This window comes from Caloenas nicobarica, chromosome 8 (genome assembly GCF_036013445.1).
Source record: "Caloenas nicobarica isolate bCalNic1 chromosome 8, bCalNic1.hap1, whole genome shotgun sequence".
Lineage (NCBI taxonomy): Eukaryota > Metazoa > Chordata > Aves > Columbiformes > Columbidae > Caloenas > Caloenas nicobarica.
Window position 1 is genome coordinate 23974742 of NC_088252.1, and position 24861 is coordinate 23999602.

Below are 24861 nucleotides of genomic sequence, written 5' to 3' on the forward strand. Positions count from 1 at the left end.
AGCACCGTAATCCTTTTGGGATGAGAATTACAGACAGCTCTGAATCGGTCAGATGTCTGAGACTGTTGTGGATTACTTGCTGAGTCTGTTGGGTTTTCAGCCCTTTTGAGATAAAAGGTGAAATAATCTGTGTCTCCTAAAGGTGAGTGCAGACAGGAAAACAGCCAGAAAAAATACAGATCATCTGAGGTGTGTAATAAGTCAGATCTCTTTCCTGAAACAGGCCTTGATTTCAGAAGTACGTGTAATACCCTAGACTTGTTAAATGGTTGATTAAAATACTTGGCCGGGAAATACAGGATGGGATGTATCGTCTGGGGTTCAGGGGCTTATTTAAAAATGGGGAGAGGATCTGAAAAAGCTTTATGGCAAAGGCCTCTCAGAGCCAAAACCTGTGTGGTGTTACATAGTATAGATACAGTTCATTACCCAGTCATAGAAACACTGCAGATATTAAACAAACAAAACCCCTCCAAAAAACTACAGATTGTAAACTAATAATGAATCTCTGCAATAGTCTGCTAGTTCAGGAACTAAATACAGAATATATCAATTCTACTTGTTTTAACTCCCCAAATGTTAGAACCATCGTAGTTTCTTGCTCAAAAGTAAAAGGAATATTTTGAGGAATATGTTACCAATTAAGTTATTTATTATCCATGGGAAAATTTTTTTGAGCTCTCTGCCAGTCTAAAGAAAAATTGTTTTACTCTGATGTGGAAGGGTAGAGCTCAGAAAAAAGCCATTTTTGGATTACAGTGACATATTTTGATGTGATTAAATTCCTAAATGGCACACTGGTGCAGCGTGTGCCAAAGTGTCTGTCTAACCTGATGTGTTCGCTGGATAAGCAGCGGGTCAGAGGAGCGGGATGGATTTCATATCCCGCAAGCCGTATTTATGGTCTTGGTGGGATTACAGAGAGGCTACATTTTACATATCGTCATCTCACTGCTGCTAAACACTCTGTGCTGCTTTGCATGTGAGAGATGGTGATCTTCATAAAGGTGGTGGCATATAGTCTGACCAGCTTCTTGTAATTATTTTTCCCTTTTGTGTTTTCTGGGTTTTTGTTTTGTGGTTGGTTTTTTGTTTGGTTAGTTTTGGTTTTTTAGACTTCTTGTTTGTATGCTTTGGCTTAGAAAGACTTTAAATTCTCTGGTGATAATTTGTGATGAAGATGGTAGCAAACAATATTACTTAAGGAGATGGAGCAGTTGCTGTGCTTTGTCTTTCTTCCTGAGAGATTTTACATAAATTCTGTCTTAAGAATTTTCTGTTGCTTCCCTCCCTGCGCTTTAGAATCGGAGACATGGAGAATGGACAGTAATCTGCTGCTCAAACTGTTCTAGTAACATGCTTGGCTCTAAAGTTTGTGTTCACCTGAGCACAACAAATAAGTGACCATGGAAATGCTCATGGAAATGCCTCAGTTTCCCGTAGGCTTTTCTGCTCAGAATCTGTTGCAGAACCATTAGTGCTTCTGATACCGGCTGCCCTCTCTTGCTACTGGTTGGGGTTGTAATTGCAAAGTGCGTTTAGCACTGCTGCATCAATTCTTCGTAGGCTAATAGGTCTGTTTTAAAAGTTTAAACAGGAAACAAGGCTTAAGAGCATTTTTTTTAAAAAAAATAGAAGTATTTACAGTTATTGGAAAAAGGAAACTCTAGATTTTTCAGGAATAAAAAACTAACTTCAGAGTTTTGGGCTGAGTGTTGCAAGGCTGAAATGTCAGCAATAAACAGATTTAAGAATCAAACTATTGTGGTCTAGAAGAAACCATTTTTATCAGAGAGAACGCAGATCTATGTATTCGAATCACCTTTGCTCTCTTGTTTCTTTTCTATTCATATTCCTCTTTGTTGTGCTCACTCTGTAGTTAAATAATTTAAACAGTTTAAATTTAAATAAAAAGTTTAAGAATTGTCATTATATGGAAGTTGCTTAAGTGCCAAAGGGGATAGCAAGTCTTGTGTAAAGCCGATTTGACCTCTTTGGAGTTGAAACACAATTCCTCCATGTGCAGCCAGCCTGATTTTTCCTGACTTCTGTTGATACATTTAAGAACCATATTAGTGCAGGATATAGAACAATAACAAGTTTATTTTGTGAAATGGAATCCTAAATTATAGATGTGATGAGATCATTGTAACAGAAATCAATGGCAACTTCGTTATATATTTGTGACCTGCAGAGCAATTAAGACAGCAATTTTGGAGACAACTCCATGTCTAACATCTTGAATTGAATTTACTTTTTCCTGGTTTTTGTTAGGATAGTCATCGTGGCAAAATGAGAAGATAATCAGCAAGGTCAAGGCTTTTCCTTCATCCTCCTTTGATCATCTTGGCCTATTATCTTTAAGATACCATGAAAAATCCAGGACCAAATTGCTCTTTCCCGCTGCCTCATTTCGATGAAATACTAGGATGCAAGAATTTTTGCAATATTCTAGTAGCATCTTTGCATTCCTTCATGTAGGCCCATTACTGTCAGATGCTTCTGCAGACTGGATGCTCTTTCAAGAGAGCAAGCGTACGCAGAGTAACTTCAGCTCCTGGAGAAGATAAATTGCATGAAATGGATTCCTAAATACTCTTATTCTTAAGAACTTGCATTTGCAAAAAGCGCATCATGCACATCACCTGTCACTGTTGCCCTTAGTTAACTGCTTACTGAGTCTTACTCTTAAAATTCTCATGGGCTTCATGTGCATGCATGTTGACTGGTGGAGGGAGGAGTTATAAACAACCCGATAAGTGACAAATGACAGCCCCTCAGGTTTGTGGTAGGAAATGGTGCTGTATCATTCTTGTATCTTCAAGCCTGTGTTGCTTCCTCAGTGTTTCCAAGGTTGCGCGTTTGGCTTCATTTGGAATCGGCGGCATGCACTAATTATCAGAATGCTGTGTGTGTATTGTTGGTAAAGCTGACATGAGTCACTGCCTATGTTTTAGTGTTCCTCCTGGAAGTCGCCCAAATAAATTTCTTGATAGCGTTTCCAAATGCTATAAAATTTTTATAGTGCTTGAAGATTTCAGGGGAGCAACAGAGCTTGTGGGTTTCATAGCATACTAAATAAGCCTATTCAGTAGTTTGGGATCTGCTCACCGCTGTGGTTTACAGGAAAAATAGTAGCAGATTAAAGGGCTCTGCTAGACAAACTCCAGCAGACTTTGTTTCAACTGTTTAAGAAATTAAGCTGTCTGTTGATATTTTGCTCCATTCTGTAGGAGGCAAAGGCAGAACTGAGTTTTTATCTGTGCCGCTCTTGCTTTCTCCAAAGAGATGGAGCAACCGCTCCATGCGAGGACGATACCTTCCTGACCCACTGCAGCTGCCCAAGCAGGCTTTCCCCGGCAGCAAGGAAGGTTTTACAGCTGGGGCCTGCTCCTGTCAAAAATCCATTCTTGTGAAGTATTCGCTTTACAGGAGCAGCCCGAATGAGCATGCAGGCCGTCCTTCAGTCCGGGTTTGCCTGGTTCCTCAGGCAGGTGGGGCAGTCCCCCACGCTTTGATAGAACAATTTTAGGGCGTGCTTTCTCAATCCATTTCCCAGGGTCGGCAGTGGTCCATGGCTCACGCTGCGCAGGTATGCAGAATTTATCTGAAAGCAGAACGCTCTTCCTATGGCACTACATATTTTGTATTTTAATAAGTGTAAGGACTATTTCTTACTGTAGCTGTTCGGCGCTTGTTCATCGCATGCTGCTCTCTGCAGGTTCCAGGCTGTAACCTGTCCCTGTCACCTGCAGAGGTGGCACTTGATGTGCTCAGGTTCAGCAGCCAGGTTTCTGTCCCTCGGTCGCTGCAGTTACCAGTGTCCCGGTGAGATTTTTTACGGTGTAAATTCTACATTACAGTCCACCAAAGGAGCTTTGTAACATCCATCTGTGTTTAGAAATATTCCAAACCCAGAAGCTAAGCCCGGAGTCACGGGAATGATGTGTTCTAAACAGAGGCAGTGGAATCCTACTGCTCTGCTCCACTCAGCCAGAGGAATAGTTTGGCATGTTGCTTCTGTGTCTCTGTGTGTCTGTCCCAAATAATATCTGAGGGGTTTGCTTCACCTGATCTACATGTGGTTTGCCCTTGATACTGCACGAGGCCGCATTCCAGGTTGCAAATGCAAACTAAGGTATTTTTCCAGTGTACAAAAGGTCAGGCATAAGAAACAAACTATGTCAAAAGTGTAAACCTCACTGTAAGCTTTTATAAATAACAATTGGGAGAGCATGAAAAAGCATTAATGGAGTGAAGCAAGAGCAGAGTTTGGTCAGTATACCCAGAATCAACCCTGTATTTTGTGTGCAGTAGTATCTCCCTGCTGCACATCCGTCTGTGTGGCTGCCCTGAAAATGTATGTTGCTCCTTCATCTTACCTTTAATAAATGCAAGAAAATGTTGGGAGGACAGGGACTAGTAACTAAAAACTAATAAATAAAACTTTTTAATGCAATAGGGAATTGGTGAATAGAGAACTAATATTAGCAAACAAATTGTTGGACTTAACTGAAAAATGGAAATAGCTGCTGTTTTTCCCATGTCAGTTTTAATAAATGCCTCCTGTTCTGCTGGACAACTGTTGTTTTGTTCAGCTTTGCTGCTCCTGTTTAAAACTGACTGGCTGCTCAGGTGCTTCATGGTTGTGAGGCTGTCCGTTTACGTGAAACGAATAAAAGTAATTTTAACACAGTCATGTTTAGCAGGTCGCAATTTGCTCGTATGAATGTTAGTGTCTCTTGCTGTCACAGACTAGCTTAAAACTCAAATTAGATGCCATCAGTGCTGAAGGAGTTGAGGTGACAAGTCATACAGCTGGGTTAGTGGCTGAAAGCGTGAAGGCAGGAAAGGTATCGGCCACAGAGTGTCTGTGCCTTTAGGGCACCTGTGTTTTTCACAATGCGATGAGTTGATGTGCATTGAGAACTATTTTGCAGAACACATGTGGTCCTGATCTGAAGTGTTCACTAAGTGTGTGAGGGCTGCCAAGCAGCATTGCGGCTCTTGGGTGTAACGCTTGTGGCTCAGAGAGGTAACCTCGGTCTTCTTTCCATCCCAGACATTGGACATAATCTCTCCAAGGTAGAGCCTCGACTTCTTACTGCCTTCGCTCAAAAATTCACATGTGAAATGTGTCAGAATGTATTGCTAGCGTTACCTCAGCTGCAGGATTACCTCATGGCTCTGATGTGCTTTTCCTGGGAAACCTGGTCTCAGGCTTTCCTGAGAAACCCCTGCAGTTCGATTTATCCCCTCAGGCAGCTCTTCATTCTGTTTTGAACTTTTTTTTTTTTTTTTTTACCTTGATGAATCCCAATTTAACAAACTGTTGTTCCCAGCACAGTTCTCTTGTCACTAACTCGGTCATATGAATGGCTGGTTTTTTTACGGGTGTGCAAACTCTTTTTGTAAGTGCTTTGAGATTCCCTGGTGTGCTCCGAGACGGGGGTGATGCCTGAAGGCTGGTCCTGCTGCTCTGTGCTCCCACCCTCAGCGCAGCTCTGGAGCTTGTGGTGTCCTGCATGGACAGGCTTGTATGGGGTGTTCCCTGGGGACTTCTATGAGCCAGGAGGACCTCCTGAGTGTCGTGGTCACTGTGTTAAGCCTCCTTTGCTGGAACAATTAGGCGCTGGCAGCATCAGAGGCTGTGCAAGAGGATGTTCCCAGCGGTGGTGTTGAAGCTGAAAGGCAGGACCTTTCTTCAGGTGCTCGTCACTAAGCAGAGATCACAGGTGTCCCTGGACAGGCACGTGCTCTTCGGATGTGAGAAGCGGCTAAGGGGTTGTCTGGTATTAGGGTTTTATTCTTGGAAACTTTAACTGCATTTGCAGTACCAGGAGCTGCTATGGTGGCCGTGTCTGGACCTACGGCCTCGAGCTGCACGTGTGTCCTCCCATCTGTGGCTGCAGATGTAGGGACAGGAGTTCGGACACCAGCAACAAACTGGACCAGGAGTGGGGAGAAGCTTGTTCACGACATCTTGAAAGAAGCCTGTTTGAAATGAGTTCCTTTGCTTTTGAGCATGTCGAGTGAAGGCTTAGTATGAAAATGGAAAAAATGAAATCAAAAGGTCACATGGATATATCTAGATTAAAATCTATTTAGGGAAGAGGTGTGAAAGATTCTTCCAGACATGCCTTGGATGGAATGCAGCTTCCCAGGTTTTGACTGGGTTGCAGATTGGGATTTCCAAGCCTGCTTTTTCAGCTATAAAAATTACTTGAGCTGTATTGTTGCTTCACTGTATGTGTTAAAAGACATACATTATTAATTTGTGATAAAGCCTTAGATATTGCTGGATGTGATACTGTTCTGTCTCTTCAACGGTGAACCAGTGAAAGATGAAGCTGTTCGAAGCAATGACAATAACATAAGCAAAGGTTTAGCAATTTCCCTTACTAATATGCGCTTAAGATATTGTGGTGAACATACCATGGCATAAACTGTTACATTATTAAATATTTACATGAATGATTTTTCACTTAAGAGGTAAGAATGCAATAGCAAAATGTGCCAATGACGCACCATAGGGGCATTATCAATAGAGCAGAAATATCGTACGGGGAAAACAGAACAGGTTTTCAGCAGTAGGAATTGGAGGAAATTTAATAAGGTGCAGTGTCACGCACTTAAGAACATACAGTAACTCTTGCTACAAAATCATCAGCTGGTCTTTTGTTCCAATGACACTCCAGAGGTTCTCAGGCTATTCCTGTAAGGCCTGCAAAATATGGTTCAGAAATACATGTCCATCCTGACTATTTTAAGATCGCTACATGAATATCTTCAAGTGGGGAAAAACTCTGTAATTATTTGTGGGATGACTTGTAACACAAATGACTAAAGCTGATGAAAAGACAAATGTCCTAGGATGCAGAAATCTGGGATGCTTCCATTAAAGACAGAATATTTGGCTCATGCAGTCACTTTTATAATCTCTCTTTTCTCTCCTTTTTTTTTTTTTTTTAACCCAGGTCAGCCAGTTCAGACAGCTCTATTCCAAAGTGATCAATGATAAGCATGATGATGTTATGGCGAAGTTTGGAGCAATCCTGGCACAAGGCATTTTGGATGCAGGTAATTCCCCAAACATTTAAAGCAGTCAAAATTTCTTGAACTTGTTTGGCTACAATAGCTGTAAAAGCAAATTTCATTTGGGAGATGAGGTGCTGGCTTTGTCCCTGTCGTGTAATGGCAGCTAGAAATTTAAAATTTCAAGTAATTTTAGCTAATTAAAGAAATCCTATTTTGTAGTTTCAGCTTGTATGAGTGTGCTTCTGTTAGAAGAGACTCAACCCAGCCATGGGGGCAGAATTCTTGTCCAGAGGTCTGGATGAATATGATCTTTTTGCTCTGTTTTGTCACCCTGAACATTGATTTATAATATAAGTTGCTTCTTTCTCTTTCAAAGTAAGTGCCCGCTCCAGAAATTTGGAAACCTTGTGGCATCCAGTCCTTGTATTTTGTGTTTTCTGTTAAAACTTGGCATAACCAGTTTAAATATATATATGTATGTATTAAACATATTCTTAATGACTAGGTTTTGCCTCTTTCCTTATTATTAAGAGAGGTGTTGTACAAAGAGGGAAGCGTAGTTAATTACATCAGTGTTACTTCAGGAAGACCCAGTTAGTTTCGCAGGCTACTTAGCTTTTACCGGCTGAGGAGACGTAATTTCATGATCGTTAATGACTAAATGTTGAGACAGGGGTAGGATTCTTGAAAGGAATGAGCCTTTCACAAGGGCTGAATTGCAGGGCCTATTAAGGAAGGTTTCTGTAAGCGAAGAGGACGGGCAGTGTGTTGTTTTGAATTTTTCCTTCTGCTGGAGTTCCGACTTGTGCAGTGCTGTGTGTCAGTCGCACCCACCTCCCAAGTTTCCAGTTTCTCCGATCTGGTGTCTCATGCTGTGGCCTTTTTTTGCCGTGCACCCCCTTCCTCCCTGTGGCAGGTAGAAACAAGCTGGTTTAAGCTTAGCCCTGAAGTCACATAAGCAAAGAAGTCTCATACATTTGTCTCCGTGGCACGGCTTAAGCACAGCAGCATGCACTGTGATTACACGGTGTCCGTATGAAATTATTACTACGCCTTCAAGTCATGTGGTGGGGGGAGAAACTTGGGGCTGCCTGCACAGATCTACGTGGAATTGTCCTTCAGAAGCTCTTCCAGGTGGGCATGTGGCAGTCAGGCTGCCCTGTGCAGCTCAGAAGGAAGCAACAGGAACCACGTCCTCTATCTTTCTTGCCTCCCAGGGACCCCTCCTGGAGCTCAGACTGAGCGATATTCTTGGCACAAGGCTGTCCCAATAATTTGCATTGTTCCCATACTCGTACTGTGCTGCTGGGAAGCCAGAGCCCAGCTGGCTCGGAGATTTCTCTCCCTGCTTCAAATTCCTGCCTTTAAGATTAAATCATAAAAACCTTATTTGCTTCCTGTGTCACCCATGTATTGTATAATGACTTGGAAACCAGAAGCACCCACTTTTATTAAACTACATGTGAATTTGTGCCAACTTTAACCTCTTTATTTCTTGCTGAACAGCTGGGAGAAGGCTGGGAACTACCCTTTCTTAACCTATTGCCACTTTCATTAGAGCATCTTAAAAGAATATATTCTTTTTATCTCTCCCATACAACTACAAGTGCTTATCTGAAACAATGAGCTATAGAATTTAATTATCACTACCAGGAAGAAAAGGTTCTTTATGTCATCTGCCACAGTCGGGGCAATTCAGTTTGGGTCGTTTTGGGGTTTTTTTTGTTGGGGGTGGGGCAGCGAAAAGAGAAAAGTATAATTCTGTTCCAATGACAGGATTTGATTAAAAGTACAAGATTTCCAGTGTGCAACTGGGAGGGGATGCACTGGAGGTGGGTTTTTTTGCTCTGACAATGAAGCAGTCATTAGACTGGTGGTGTCATGGAAGGAGCAGGGGACTTTGGGAGCACTGAAGTGGAAATGAAGAATTTGGTCATTTTCTAATTGTTTGGCCCCAGCAGCTACATTTTTACTTCTTTAATAAAATAAGAAAAATGTAGACACTCAAAATTTAGCTTAGGTATTTTTTTTCCAAAAAAAACCTCTGAACTTTTATAATATTCTCCTCCACGTACAAACATGCTCTTTTATTCCTGGCTGATGACTGCCTTTCTATTATTTGCAAAATCAATCTGCTTTATTTGCTGGAGTATGGATTTGTAAGTGTGAGCTACAAAAGGGATATACTGATCAAATTAGATGTCGGTGTTTTCCCTGCTTGGAAACTGTTTTGCCCTCTGGACTCTAGGTATCTTCTCTGGTTTTTAATGCTACATTTCTCAGTTGGTGAGAAAAAAGGAGGAGCCGCAGTTACTGCACAAATATCTGTGTAGTATATCTAGAAAATCCTCTTCTCAATATTTAGAAGTTTGGGGGGGTCAGCGGTGCGAGGGGTTGGGGACAGGGTGTAGCGCTGGGTGGTGCAGAATGAAGCCAAGGAAGCCGTTGACAGCCTGGTGTGAATGCGCTGGATTCTCCACAGTTTCAAGACATTTGTAAAGAGGGGTGGAAAAGTGTCATCCAAATTAAAAAGGAAAGAGTTGCCTGTCTCCTTGTTGCTGTCTCTCCAAATATGTATCTCACACGCTGTGTTATATTTTGCACGTTAAAGGCTTAAGTACAAAGTATAAACTTAGATGCATAAGTCTGCTCTCCCACGGATTGAATTCGGTGCTGCTGTTTCCCACCTTCCTCCTGCCTGTCGCTGTTCATGGGCTCTTCATGTGAAGCTGGGTCTAACTCTGGTAGTTAGGGAAAAAAGCCATTACACCGTGCTAATGTTTTTGTCCTTTAGGCAAAAGCTACCTTGTAGTTCATTGCCCATTTTATCTGGGTTGTTGGCGCATGCTGAAAGAGACTCTACTGGCATTTTGATGGCTCGTGCTGTGAGATTTTGACTTTTCTGTGCTGCTGCTAACAGTTCAGGCTGTGAATTATAAGTCTCTGCTGACAGCGAAAGAAACAGTATGATATTGTTTGAAAATGTGTGCTGCCTGAGCCAGGGTTGGAAACTAATTTCCAAGATCCATGAAGCATCTTTACTTAATGATTATTGTCCTGGTGTGTTGTCCTGGGCTACGCTGCCACAGCATTACCAAGTGCCACCATGACTATGTAAAGAGCGAGTTCGTCCAAGTATATAAGTAATCGGCATCTGCTTGCTGCAGTCCCCTCTTGTTAACTTACATTAAACTTGGGCCAGCAAATCCTGGTAGCCTTCCGAACAGCCACCTGAATTCCAGCAAGCCTTGCCGCAGTAGCGGTGTGAATTCCGGGAGACAGACCCTGTAGTACTGCCCAAGGAGCCCTGACAATTTTTCTCTTGTGTTTTTGGATTTTTTTTTTTTTTTTTTTTTTTCCAGGCATCATGTCACAACTTTCATGCATCCAGCCAAAGATCCGGGATGTGTTCCCTTCTGGGTTGTCAGGGCTGCTACTTAATCATGAAGATAAATCACAGTTGTGCAATATCATGTCTTCCCACCTTTCCTGCTCCCTGCAGGGCCCGGGCAGCGAGGGTGGGCTCTGTGTGGGTGTGAAGCAGCAGAAAGGAGTAGCATGACAGTGTCTTTGGAATATGAAATCTGTTAGTCATCCAGGAAATTCCAGAGATTGGATAATAAATTTCTAAAGGTTAAAGAAAATTCTGAGAATTAAAGTCCAAAAGTTTGATAAAGTCTAGCTAAGCTGCTTGTGCAACATTGAGTGGGCTGCTTGATCCAGCATATCTGCAGATTCCTGACCTGGCCCTTACACAGTGAAGAAAAGTTCAAAGTAAAGATGGAGGAGAAGACCAGAAATGTGAGTGTGCGATGTTTGACATGTTTAAGGATAGCACAAGACCTCAGGCAGTCCCTCCTTAAAGCTGTGGCAAAGTCAAGTACAAGGGTAGGAGATTGGTATTGGAGAAAATAATGAGAAGCAGAGCAGACCTAGCAGTAGTAAAAGATGAGATCGTGTCGTTGCCTTTCTTCAAAGAGGTGCCTGGAAGGAGTTCTCTAGAGGTCTATTTGTACCACAAAAGGAGAAGCAAGGAGATTGTATGTATGCAGGGTATCTTACAGGAGGGCATCAAAATGTTCCATCTTCCAGTGCTTCTCCTGGGACTAACACAGACAGATACCTAAGATTGCTGCTTCTTTCAGGACTTTCGTTAGTTTTGGCAGCAAAAATTAGTTTTGCTTGTCTTCAAAATTCAGCTCCGTTGCTGCCTGGCCCTGTCGAGGTGGCTGCTTGTGCCAGAAGAATGTTGTGACGGAAGAATGCTACTCCAGCTTGGGATTTTCAGCTATGAAGTGTCCTGAGTTTGCAACGAGTGGGTGTTTGTATTTTAACAAAGTTAACCTTCCTGCACCTGGTCTTGTCAGCAGTAATGGACTTGTCTGGTGCCCTCTTCAACTCAGTTCACTGTGTTCATCAGAAGACTGGAGATCCGATTAACTCTTTCTCACTCGGTCTGCAAGCCCAATCTTTCAATTTGGTTTCTAGCTGGGCGTTTCTGTACTACGTCAACGTATGGAGTTGTTTTGGTCTCTGCTTTGCAAGTACAAAGCTAAGACTTGGTTGTCTGGCAGAGATGTAATTTTGCTGCAAAGACTGCAGGAGTTTGTCTCTTTGCTGCTTAGATTGATAGCCTCTAGAAGCAACTTCTGAAGTTGCTGCTGTTTACATTTTTTTCTACTGAGATGGTGTAGGATAAAACCTAGGCATATTTCTTCTGAGTAACTGACACTTCAGGGAGGCAGCCACAAAAAGAAATGTTTCTGTATGCACTGTTTTCACTGTGAGTCTTGTCTTGTGGATCATCTATATGCTATGTTTTAAAACTGCTTATGGCAAAGTTTTCCTTTTTTCTGTGCTCTCCTTGCCTTCTGCATTGTGCTTTCGTTTAACCTGTATCCTGATAAAATCAGCACTCAGGTGTCTTTGCGGAGTACCCAGGAATGCATTGATTGATTTCATTTATGACTCTTTACAGGTGGCCATAACGTAACTATTTCACTGCAGTCAAGGACAGGACATACTCACATGCCTTCGGTGGTGGGCGTTCTGGTCTTCACCCAGTTCTGGTTCTGGTTCCCCCTGTCACACTTCTTGTCGCTGGCTTTCACCCCAACCTGTGTCATTGGTCTCAACAAGGATCTGAAGGTATGTCATGAGCAGAGGAGAAGAGGCACTGATGGCTGCTTGGAAGACTCGAGTGGTCTGGGAGGGTGTGCATGCATTTGTTGGTTGTCTTTGCGTGTCTGCAGCTTGTCTGTGCCAGAAAAGGCTCTAACTGGAAGAAGTCTGACAAGCAGGCTTAAATTGGAGAGCTGGTGGTGTGAATAGGGACAAGAAAAATGTAGAGAACAGACTTTGACCTGACTTTGTGAGCTTCAAAGTAGCTTACAAAGAAAGGAACTCCAGTCAGTCCATGTGGGCAGAGACCAGCCCGTTATCTTTCCAGAAGGTCAAGATTTTTTTTTTTTTTCAAACTGTCACCCTCCCAAATACATTATGTGATATTCTCCCCTAGGATATTTAGCAGTGGGAAAGCAGGATTTGTTTGGATTCCTTGGGGAGTAAAATTAAACCAAGCAGTCATGGGTATTGCACTTTTTGTATCCCTCTGTCTTCCAGCTGATCAGTTGTGGTGCAGTCCCTGCAAGCTGTGTACAGCGCTGGGGCTCCTGTGCTGGAGAGCTGAGCTAGTCACTTCCACAAAAAGGCTCTGAATGTGGCAGCCCAGGAGCGTGCAGCCCCCTATGTCACTGTTACAGGCTTATTCTGTGATGCGCAGAGCTCGCATAGGGCTGGGCTGCTCTCGGAGTCCTCCATGGGACTGAGCCAGCTTGCTGGATTGCAGCTTCTGGACCAAAACCTTATGGCTCTATGTTGCTCTTCTCCACCTGTCTCAGGCTGAGCATTGAGTCGACTTACACACAGCTCAAAATTCTCGCTCTGAAGAGAGGGGTTTGCATGAAAAGGCCTTTTTTTTTTTTTTTTTTTTTTTCCCCTCTCTGTCCTGAATACATCGCAGAGGCAGCATTGCTGGTTTTCTCAGTGCTCACCAATGGTGACAGGCTCAGAACCTTTTTGACTCCTTGGCTGAACTTCCATTTTGACTCCCTGTCCCCATCCCTTAGTTTCCAGGGAGCCCAAAAGGCTGTAGGTGAGGTTATGCTGTATAACTTGGCTTGCATACTAAATGTATGTCTGTAAATGTATGTAACAGCTGCACCACACCCACCTTGCATCCTCAGAGCAGTCCCTGTTCTTTTATTGCTCCGTGATGTGTCATAAAGGAAGAGAGTTGAGATACTGCAGAAATTAATTCAGTTTGAGAATATGGATTTGCTGGCAAAAGATGCTTTCTTCCCTTGCTTAATTAGCTAAGAGTACGAAAATGTGTGAAATTGATAAGCCACCTGCAAAATGTGCCATCCTTTTGCAGGCAGTGGGTGTCAGGCAGTGCTTGGTTTGCCCTAGCGTGCACTGGCAGAGCAGATTTTCACTTAAATGTTAAACCAATTTTGTGTTAATATGAGCAGGCGCAGCAGCAACATCAAAACCACAAAAGCTTCGAAACAATGAAAACAAAGCATGGTGTGAATAGCGTGGAGTGCATGGAGAAGGCTGGGAGAGCTTGCCAGAGTCAAATTATAGAATAATTAAATAACATTGTTCTAGTTGAACTGTTGCCACTGATAACAGTTTCTCAGCTTCCGGAGGGAGAGAAGGGGAAGCTTGTATTCTTTAGAGGATCTGTGTTTGTCTCTGCTGGAAGGAAAATGAAGCTAAAGTAATTACTCTGCTGTGGATTTTTTTCCCCTGTTTTTCTTGTCTCTAACCATTTTTTTAACTGTTTATTGTAGATGCCAAAAGTCCAGTACAAGTCCAACTGTAAGCCGTCCACATTTGCCTACCCCCCACCTCTTGAGGTACCAAAGGAAAAGGAGAAAGAAAAGGTATTTAGGCGAGCTTTCTGTGTTCTAAAGACTAATCTCTTCTCCCTCCTAGTATAAACATTGACTTTGGTGGCACTAACAGGGAATCTAAGGAGCAGAAGAAAAATTGGCAGGCACTATTGTCTCCGAAAGAGAATTCTAGCAATTTTTTCCTGCTGCGCCTGGGTCTGTTGCTGATCGTGGCATAAAACTGCTGTGCTACTGGGTCGCTAGAACCTCCCTTGTCTCCAATGGTCAGGCAGAAGCATTGATTAATAAAACTGTTTTCCATGCTCTACTGATTTGTATGTGTGTGTCATCTTTGTGCAGCATCTAGCAAAAAGGGCTTCTTGTTCATGACTTGGGCTTCAAAATGCCACTGCAGTACAAGCATTAAGCACGTCAGGTGTGGCACTTCTCAAATAGTCCCGTCGGGAATGACAGAAGTGTACCTGGGCCCATGTGCTAGAATAATAGCTGTCAGGCCTATGGATTGCAAAAAGGCAAGTGTGGAACTGAGAATATCTAGGTATTGAAGAGATGAGACCTATGGGATGACAAGTGGACAATAGTGGAAGCAATTTGTCTCCTGGCATAAGATGGTAAAAGCTGTTGAGCAGACCACAGCAGCAGGCAGAGCAGCCCTTGGGGAGAGATTGCAGCAGTGGAGACCTCAGGCACGTCATGCTGATGAATGGCATTGTATGAAAAATGTGAAACATTTTACCAGAATCGAATGCTGCACAGGACAGATTTCTGAACCACCAAGAACCCAGAAATGAACTCTGATGAAAGGCAAAGCTCACTGCTCATAGCTACTTTCTTGCCTTTGGAATAGGATGAGAATTAGACAAATTTTTCCTCCTTTCAACTTCCCAGGTCAAAATTAAAATGTGCCATGAGCCCACATGTAGCCTAGAAAACCTCAGCAGCGATGTGACAAATGTGGTTGCTCCCTGTCCCTCTGAGCAAGTTACTGCCTTAGACAGTTACTGTGGACAGAGGTGCTTGCTGGAAGGAAGATGTGCTGGATTTTTGTGTTAGAGTGCTGCTTCTGGGTGCTTTCTGGCTCAGGAGTGCCAAAGCCTCCTGAGGGCTGCTCCACGGGGCATTTTGTAAATGCACTTCTTTAGATCAATGAGAAACACAGCTGTCTGATTGGGACACTGGAACAGCTTTAGGTCTTTCTAAAGAGTGTCTATATACATGTTTCTTTACCTTAGAGACTCTTGGAATAAGGTTTTCATTTGTTGCTTTGTTAAAAATAAATAAACCTCTTATATAGAGACCCAGACAGTAATGGTTAATCTCTGAATTAAGAATTTTGCTCTCCTTCTGCATATGTGGCTGGACCCAGTCTGTATTCATGCCATTTTTTTGGTCCCATCTGTGCTCTTTGTTTGCTTTTATGGTTCTGTAGTTGTCTCTTAAGCAGAGCAGTGGGTAGGAAGTGAAATTGATCTGATTGACACCTGCAGTGAGAACTGACCTAACCCTGATTTCCCGTTGTCCCCCACCTGGGGAGCTGAAACGCAGCGTCCGGTGCTGCAGTCGCGCTGAACGCCTCTTCTGTTGACATATCCAGGTTTCCACTGCTGTGCTGTCCATCACTGCGAAAGCCAAGAAGAAGGAAAAGGAGAAGGAGAAAGAAAAGAAAGAAGAGGAGAAGATGGAAGTGGTGGGTGCAGACATTGAAACTTAAATGTCTTTATCCTCCCCTTATAAATGTGGAAGGTGTGTCAGGAAAGCTGGCACCCTCTTAGTGCCGTCCCCCCGTGTTAGTTCTGAGCAAAGCATTAACAGAGGTTTCAGTGTACTGCATACGTGGGTTAGCATATTTACTCTGTGGTGTGTGCATTTTTAAAAGCCAAGTACTATTTGTGAATCCATTATTTCTGAGAAATAAATCTTCCTCGATGTTGTTAAGCAACTGACTTCCTGAAAGGCAGAAGCTTGTTTTGACAAATCTGTGTGCCCTTAACCACCCACAACCTTTTGTGAATTATTTCACGGCTTGCTGTTTTTAGACCAAGGGAATTTTATCTCTTATCCATGTACTTTTCTTATTAACGTGGAAAAAGTCTTTATAATTTCGTGTCCTTGGTACCTCTGACCTTTTAAAAAGGACTCAGTGTTGTAGCAGTTGCTTGGTGGTGTCTAATTCAGTTGAGAGCACTGAAGAGTTTAAACTTTCTGGTTTTGCACATGCTTAACCCCCTGTTCTGAAACATTCACCTTTTTGGCAGCAATCTCTTATGTGCTTTGCCCATCTATCAAAATGCCAAACGTTTACCCACACCCACCTTAGAACCAGCAGAGCTCTGAGCACTGCATCTGTCCGCTGCGCAGTAGTTACGGTGATTGCTTGGGCCCTCTGATTTCTTTCTGCTTAGAGACACTGGAACTTATCATCCTCATCTGTGAATAGTGTGTCATCCTGGAGCAAGCTGAGGGATAGAGAAATGGCTGGATAATGAATTCTTTGTGGTTGCTGCAATTTGGAAAACATATGGCAGCTAAAATTCTCACTGGGCCCTGACAAAGGACTCTTCCTTTTGTACTCTGCTAACAGATGCAAATATGCTAAGAGCAATTGTAAGCTGAAAGTGTGTTACGCTGACAAGCTCAGTAGAAACCTTTCTGATTCCGCTTTAACATCTATAGGAGAAAAGAAACCTAGTCAGGGAATTTTTGTCCTCTTTAATTTTAAAAAGAAACACGCAAATGGTATGTGAAAGGAGCGTGGGGTAGGATCAAAGGTGTATGTGTAAAATGACCTTCCTAGACCTACATGCAACCATGCTGTAGGCACTGAACTTTATACAGTTGGCCCAGAAAAGGAATCATCTTATGCATTCAAGGTAGAATATCTGATTTTTGTCTTTTTGCGCCTTTATCAATGCTTCCTTGTCATCAAACATTGCCTTTTCTTTGAATTATTCTTACAGCAGTATATACCAAGCAAAATGTGCTGAACAGATGCATGTTTCTCCTAAAATTGCTACAACCTACATTTAAGTACAGGTGTTGAGAGGAAGCAATATATTAGACGGGATTCATTTGTCATGTCTGTGTATGCTCCAGATGTCTGAAAAGTTTTCGTGGCTGAACTGAGCAGAAAAATGAGGATAGTAAAAAGGGAGCTTGCTGCCACCTGCTGCGTTCGAGTTGAGGGTTTTGCCATTGTCCTAATATTTTAGAGCTATAATTGCTTTCCTGTTTTTCTTTTATGCCTGTTGTAGGACTAGTAATCCATAGCTTCCAAGAGGTGTGCACAGCACCAAGCAGCCACTGTGCCAGAGAAGGTCCTGTCTGCTGTCGCAGGACGTGCCGTGCGTTTAGTGATGTTCCTGGTCGTTTTCTATCGGTTCCATCTTTTCTGCAGTCTTTTTTGTTTGCAGCTTAGATGTTCCCAAGCAAGAGGCAAAACACGATCCGTGTTCTTAAGTATGTAAAGGATTATGTGTTGTGTTGGGTTTTTTTCCCTTCTGAGCTTTTGCCTCCAGCTGCTGAGTTATCGGTAGGGGAAGGTTTAGCTGCAATTCCCTAGGGAGTCACTGAGACAGAGTCATTTTGGTTGAGCTGACAGCTGTATAGCTCTGAAAATACAAGGGTGGCTTTTGGCAACTTTCATGTGCTTAGTAATGATATTAAAGGATCTTCAGCTGTGAACAAAAAGTGGTGAGTTTACAGAGAAAGTATTAGAAAGAGAAGCCAGAGGTAAACTGTTTTACTGCCACCTCTTATTGAACTTTTTTCAGCTGCAGCTGAGAGTGAGGTGTTGCTGCGATGAGAGTACTTAGATCCACGCTGGCACTGCCGTGCCAGCTGAGAAACACCTGCCAGCTTGTTCCTCAGCAGGTTTTACCTTACCCTCCTGAACTGTGAAAAGGTTAGAGGCTACTGTTAAAATCAGTTGGATCTTCTCCTCCCCTTCCACAGGATGAGACTGAAAAGAAGGACGAAAAAGAAAAGAAAAAGGAGCCTGAACCCAACTTCCAGCTTCTGGACAACCCAGCCAGAGTCATGCCTGCTCAGCTCAAGGTTCTCACTATGACAGAGAGCTGCCGATACCAGCCTTTCAAACCAGTAAGTGTCACCTTCCTAGTCTGTGCACCTGACAGCATCCCCAGTGCTGGGCTTGTGCGTAAGGACCAGAAGCTCTGTGTTTACATCAGAACATCACTCACAGCTGGTGCAGCGCTGCAATGTGTTTGAGAGATTTGCAACTTCACTGTTGTCGTATTTGCTTTTTAATGTCCCTCTCTCCAAATGATCACGTGCAGCTCTAGTAGGGGGAAAGCCAGAGCTTCTGCAAACCTTTTTGCTGTGCTTATGCAGCTTTATTTTTCTTTCTTCTACGTATGCCAAACACTGTAACCTGGAAATCAATTGGATGTACTCTGTGTATTAATGACATTGCTGGAGACATGAAGACTGAGCTGTGATCTTTACAGTGGGTTGAGAAGTTGTACAGGCTTATTATCAAAGCAATGGAATACATTAGGACTTGTGCTTTATTATTCTGGAGCGGCATTTATACCTGAATGGAATATTTTTTTCATTAAACAAATTTCTTAGTCAGTTACATCAGACCTTAGAAAAGTGCGTTCATCTCCTGTTAACATAAAGAGATGGCATATGACTGTCAGATGGAGCATTAAAAAGACCTTTTAGCATTAGCCCAAGGGGTTAACTTTTCTCTGAGATGCTCAAATATATTGCAAAGCTAATAAGCTTGCTGCTGACCTCTAGATCTCCTGAGTAAAATTCTTCTGGCCTTTATTTTTGTTCAAGAAGTAGCACCCTTGACTTCCTCCTTTTGCAGGATTATGTGTGGGAAAATGGTATTCAGAAGTAGTCATTTTTTTTTCCAGGAAAATAGTCATGTTTTTAATAAATTGATTTCCTGGAATTCTATCAGCACATTGGAATTCTCTGTGCTTCATCCTCTTTTGAAACAACTTCTTCAGCAAAGCTGTGGAAGGATTTTTTCAGTTTCTACCCTTTAAAAAGCAGAGGTGACCCAACTGGTATTTGGATTGGGAAGCTCTGCTATGTGGTCCAGTAAGTGTCCACTTGTGCAGCTGAAATGTGGCCATAAGTAGCCGTTTGCTTCAGTTTCCAAAGGAGCTGAGTCCTTGGTGAGGGGAGTGCAGTTTACTGCCTTAACCCCTGAGGAATAGGTTTTGAAGAGAACAGAACAGTGCAGGTTTTTTGCTGGGATTTAGAGTGTGTGACTGAGGAGGCTTTTGAAATGGAGCTGTTCTGGAGCTTTGCTCTGCTTTGGGGAACGCCAGAGTGAAAGGCTTCTTTGAAATGCTGTTTATAGCCTGGAATCCAGCTGCAGTCAAAGCTCTGATCCCCGCCAAGCGTGACACAGCGCTGCCTCTTCGCACCTTGTGTTTCGGTCCTGGAGACGCACCGATTTGCTTTAGCCTGCCAGGATGTTTGGTTGTGATCTTTGTAATTAATTCCCCTTTGTTTTACAAGGTTCTGCTAATAGGATTCCTCAGTTGGTGGAAGCTGGTGATCAGATTAGTCTCTGTTTCAGATACCCTCTTGGGAGGTGGCTACACAGAGAAGCTTCACTAAGCTTTGTTATCCTGAAAAGATGAGCCTTATAAAGCGATTACAGTTCAATTAGTTTTCATGTGAAAAGCCCCAGACTGGGGTAAAGCTGTGAATCCAGATGGCATTTTCTATCGAACTGAGACTTAGTGGGACTACAACAGGTAGCCTGGCCAGGCTCTGTCTGTTCCACCCCCGATCAGGCAGGGATCTGGGTGGGTGTCAGACACTTTGCTCTCTGGAACTCACTCCCGCTGAGGTGTCTTGTGTGCTCTAGGATAAACAGTACAGCCACAAACGCTGCACCACGAGGCAGAGGTGAGCAGTTGTAATGCTCACTGCGCTTGTCTTGCAGCTTTCCATCGGAGGCATCATCATTCTGAAGGACACCAGCGAGGATACGGAGGAGCTGGTTGAACCTGTGGCAGCTCACGGTCCGAAGATTGAGGAAGAGGAGCAGGAACCTGAACCACCAGAGCCCTTTGAGTACATTGATGATTAAGACCTGAGGTACAGTGTAGTGTGCAGAGTCACCTTTGTTAATCCCAGTGGAGAAGCCTCTTTGGATCAACTGAAGCAGTTACCAGCACCCACTACTCTTGTTTTAGCTCTTTAGTGGCTTTTGCACCAGATTCAGAAACATGTTCTGTCCCAAGTTGAAGAGTTTGGCAGTAATAAAAGAGGAATCCACTCTGCTGGATCAGGTCTGACCTATTCGTACTGGATATGGTCTCTAATCTCGCAAGCTTCATTGTTCTTGAGTAGAGCCTTGCTGGGCAGAGTTAGCACAGTGCATGGGGTCACAGGCAGCTGCTGAGCTGGGAATAATCACCTCATGAAATATGGTCCCAGAGGGCAAGTGGTTCATTTAACAAAGTTGTCATCTACTTGACCTCAGTGTGGCAGGATTGGTTGAAAGAGAACAACTCTGCTTTCTGGGATTGTCTTGTCTTCCCAGCAGTTCTTAGTAGAATTTAAAGACACTCCAGTCATGGGCTCTGTGGTGCTCTCTGAGCTCAGCCTAAGGATACTTACAGATCTGTTCCAGGCAGTTCTCAGGTTCCTTGGTTAAAGTGCCTGAACTGATGTGCAAGTTTCTCACTGAGAGGTAGAAACCCAGTTGCTTTATTTCCAAATATGGGCTGGCATGTCCCAGTGCTCCCAAGAGCAGAGATTATGCACTTGAATTGGTGGATGGGCAGCAAAACAAACTCCTTGCTAAAAACTGTAAGTGTTGCGTCAGTGGCAGGCTCGGGTGAGTGTGTGGGGCCAACCACAAAATGCCTCAGTTAAATACATTTGCTTTTCTGGTTTCTCCCTCCCCTTCCTCCAGGATCACGTCCTCTAAAGAAGACACTATGCTTGATGTCGGAAAGACAGACATGAAGACCTTCCTGTCAAGATCTGCCGTTCAGTGCATGCAGCCTCAATCTGTGCTGAGCTAAAGCTGATAGTCCGCGTTTTATGGCTGAAGAACAGATATATGCTATTTAGTGTACTCTTTCACAAAACCTTTTCAAATAAATATATTAAAAACTCTTGACAGAAAATTTTCTGGTTTAAAAAACAAAAAGGATGCCTAACAACCTTTTCCACTCACCCCAAATGTTAAAAACTAGACCTAAGTCGTGCATCTTCCTCCAGCAAAGCATGGCTGACTCTGCTCCTCTGTAGAGTGGCTGGGACCTGTGCACATCTCTGCTTTCTCTAGAGCTCATTTGGGCTGAGTAAGGTCACCAGCTCCAGTCTGGCCCAGCCGTAGCTCTGGTGCTGCAGAGGGCGCAGGTCTGTACCTGCCAGCAGCTGTCTGGCTGAGCTCTGCTTCCAAATTATTGTACCTCTGTGGTACTGACTCTGCACTGATCTTCCCCCTTGCTCATCCCAGTGTTTGTGTGACAGTGTGGAGCTCACAGAAGGGCTCTGGGTGTTAGTGATGGGGAAATGGGGCATGTTTCTCTTTGTTTCACAGAATTCCTTTTTTTTTTTTTTTTTTTCCTGTGTGCTTTCACCAAATATGAGGATAATAACTGATGTGAGCAGGCAGCCAGAAACACGTTACAGGCCTAGATGGGGTGAATCCAGACATGCAAGCTGTTAACGCTGCTGTGCATCATTAGCCATGGGGAGATTTAAAGTCAGGGGGATGGAATGAGTTGCGGTCAGAAGGAAAGAATGTGGCTCAACCATTCACTGTGGGCCCAGCCAGCGCTTCACCTGTTGGGCCGTAACACTTCCCGGTGATCCCTGCTCAGCTGCAAGCCAAGTGCTGGATGAAGCTCTAGCGTTTGAAACAGCACTTAAACGGAACCAGGTTTTTATTGTATGCATGCTGGGAATGTTCCGCTCCATGTTAACATACCACAAGCTCATGTGCATCAGTAATAATGGAAGACAAATCTTGCATGTAGGGCCTAGGAGCTTTTCCAGTGGATGGTTTATTTTGGTGAATGTTAATAGAGCAATAGAATAGTCTGCCTTTGTTCTCTGCAAAGCTTAATACAGAGCAGAGGTGTAGGACTGAAAGCCAATTTTGAGTCCTAAGCTTCAGTCAGAAGTCCCCGAAGTTGAAATGGTGTCTCAGGGTGCTGGTCAGAGCTCGCAGTTCTCAGTATGATCCAGATCTGTTCTCCTGTGGAGCAGAGCCAGGAATGAACCTGAGATGGCTACAGACAACGTAACTGTCAGTAAAACTGGAAACAAAGAAGGAATCACTGCTCCAGTCCCATAGTCATTCAAAGTGAGACCTGATGTTATGGTGCAAGAAAGAGAAGCTGGACAAATATACCTTGTGTGAGTCTTCCTGGTGCTGGAATCCCTTCCCTTGAAATGGGCACCTGTATTCCCTACTGCCTGTTCTGCTGATGCCAGCCAGCGTGGTATGTGGTATTTTTGAGGTAATTTGTTAGTAATGCCTTGTGTTATGTTAAAAAATACCATGGTGATGTGAGGGCACTAGGAGGAGGACAAAAAAAAATCAGGTTATTCAGCAGCCTGTGGAGAGCCAGATATTGTTTGGAGATTTCTGGAATCTGAGTAGAAATGCTGGGAATAAAGGCTTAGACCGTATTGATGCCTTGGCTGAGCTGTGGACGGTCTACTTCTATTCTCAGGACTTTTTGCTGAGCCTTTCGTGCTGTAACAGGCGTTTCGGGGTAGCCAGTGTATTCCTGGCACTTGCTGTAGGTTTGGTTCTCAGTGCCGCTGTGTAAATTTGTGTGCACAGAGCAGCTCCCGCTGAGCCATACGTTGTCTGGGGCACCATCCAGGAGACCTGATTCTTATCCTAAATGATTCTCTTGTGCCTGTAAGACCCCTTCTGCCTCTGGCAGCGATGTTTCCCAGAGCTCCCTCGGCACAAGCAAATGTAAAAACCTCAGCCCTGAACTGATTTCTGATCTCTGGCGCCACGTGGTAAGGTTACACTTGGACAGTCAGATTTTTAGAGGAACTTTTGGTGGCCGTGGAAGAAAAAGGCCATGTGTGCCAGGCTGGGGATGTCAGGAGGGACATCTGGGAAGTGGCCTGTCCTTTCTTCCTTGGCTCTGCTGCTGGCTTGTCTCCGCTGTGTAAATGCACATGGGAACTGCGTGGTTTAGGATTGAGAACATATGCGGAAAAGCATCTGCTGTCTTGGCTTTCCCCTACAGCCATTCCGTGTTTTTCTGCTCGTGGAAATGTCCTGGACAGGAGTCCAGGGGATGACGAAGAGGAGCCAGAGGCGTGTTGATGGAGGTGGCTGCTGGTTAAAGGGCAAAGCAAACGGATTAGCAGTGTGAAGGAGGAGACGTGGCAGCCACACTGCAAATCTGGGTTGCTGTGAGCTGAGTGGGAAGGGGCAGCTTGATGGGATGGTGCTTGAGGGAACACATACTGCTCTTCTAGGTAGAACAACCACGAGGAGTGTTTTCTAGCAGGTGCAAATCAACCCTTCACTGGAAGGCTGATGGTTGAGATGCGGCTCCTCTCTCAGCTGGAGTGCACACGTTAAGTGGCTTCCAGGGGTTTCAGCCTGTTCGAGCCTCTCGCTACATGCAGTGCCTGCGGTGAACGGCTCGTTGGTTGCTCATTTGGGATCAGTAGATGGGTTTCCCTTTGGAGGACTTCACCGGCTGAGCTCTGTGCAATTGGAGCCCGCTCTGCTGCAGAATGCCCAGGTCCTTCCCAGCTTCCCGTGCAGTGCGCAGCCCCTCGGGTACGTGTGCTCAGGCCCCCTAAGTTCGTAAAGGATAAACCTCTTCCACCCACGTGGCAGTTGGGAAGGGTCCTGGTCCTGTGTGTCAGGGAGGTAATTGAACTGGTCCTGTGTTTTGAAATGAGGAAGAGTTTCTTCTTGTGGTTCACCAGGCGGTTTAGCACAGTAGATTTCACCCCCATGCAGAATATACTGTTCCAGATCTTTTTCAATCCGTTTGTACATCACTCCTCTCACATGTACATCTCTAATTGCATCAGATATATCCTTGTAAAAATGCACCTGGTGAAACTCAATGCCATGAGTTATGAAGTGATCAATGACTGAAGAGAGGAGTCAATTCAGGAAGAGAAAAAATGTCCATAAACTGCTTCAGTGAAGGACCATGCCATAGAAGTCACTCATCTGGTACAGGGGGATGTGCTACGTGCCGCCGTAGAGTTCGGTTACCTCCCTGGTAATTGAACTGGTCCTGTGTCTCAGGGAGGCACGTCTTTAGCACGGCTTAAAAGACTCCAGGCAGCACCAGGACAAGAGGTCCTTCTGCGGGGTGTTTTTGAGAGTTTGTGGTACAAAACAATGTGTGCTGACTACAGAATGATTCTATACGTGCAATTTTTTTTTTCTACCCTCAGCGCGTTTCTTCAGTTTACTAATCAGGCTGGTGAGGATGCTGCTCTGTGAGCACCTGAGGTGTCACACGGTGCTTGGCTGAGGTGCTGGGCTTTGTGGGCTTTGCCCAGTTGCCAAGGTGCCACTTGAGAAATCTGGAAACGTTCAACCTGTGACTTTGTAAAAATGATAATAATAATGATAATAATAAAAGGCAAAGAGGCTGTAACAGGCCCAGGACCGTTCAAATAAACCGCTCTAAGAGTCTAGAAGTGTTCTGGAGATACAGCAGAAAACCTCTACAAAGCCTAGAAAAAATTCCAGGGAATGGCCAGGAAATCTCCAGAAATGTTCTGGAAAGGTGCTAGAAAACCTCCTGCCCCCATTCTAAGGTGTCTGACCAGTTTCCCTGGAGATAGATGGGGCCAGTACCTGTGGGATTGGCTCAGTGTTGTGCTTGGGGGACTGAAACCATCTCTGGCTTTCTGGCTGGAGAAGGCATGGTGGGAGCCTGGAAAG

The 24861-nt window shown here is 44.0% G+C and overlaps 1 protein-coding gene across 1 annotated transcript in view; it reads left to right on the forward strand.

The window, feature by feature from the left end:
* PSMD1 (proteasome 26S subunit, non-ATPase 1) overlaps positions 1-21079 on the forward strand; it is a 72729-nt gene extending 51650 nt beyond the window's left edge. Inside the window, exons 19-25 of the mRNA XM_065639773.1 lie at positions 6978-7080; positions 12017-12186; positions 13896-13988; positions 15553-15645; positions 17910-18056; positions 19894-20048; positions 20872-21079. Coding sequence (XP_065495845.1) covers positions 6978-7080; positions 12017-12186; positions 13896-13988; positions 15553-15645; positions 17910-18056; positions 19894-20040 — 753 coding nt within the window. The 3' untranslated portion in view covers positions 20041-20048; positions 20872-21079. The remainder of the gene's footprint in view (positions 1-6977; positions 7081-12016; positions 12187-13895; positions 13989-15552; positions 15646-17909; positions 18057-19893; positions 20049-20871) is intronic.
* Positions 21080-24861: the final 3782 nt, after the last annotated feature.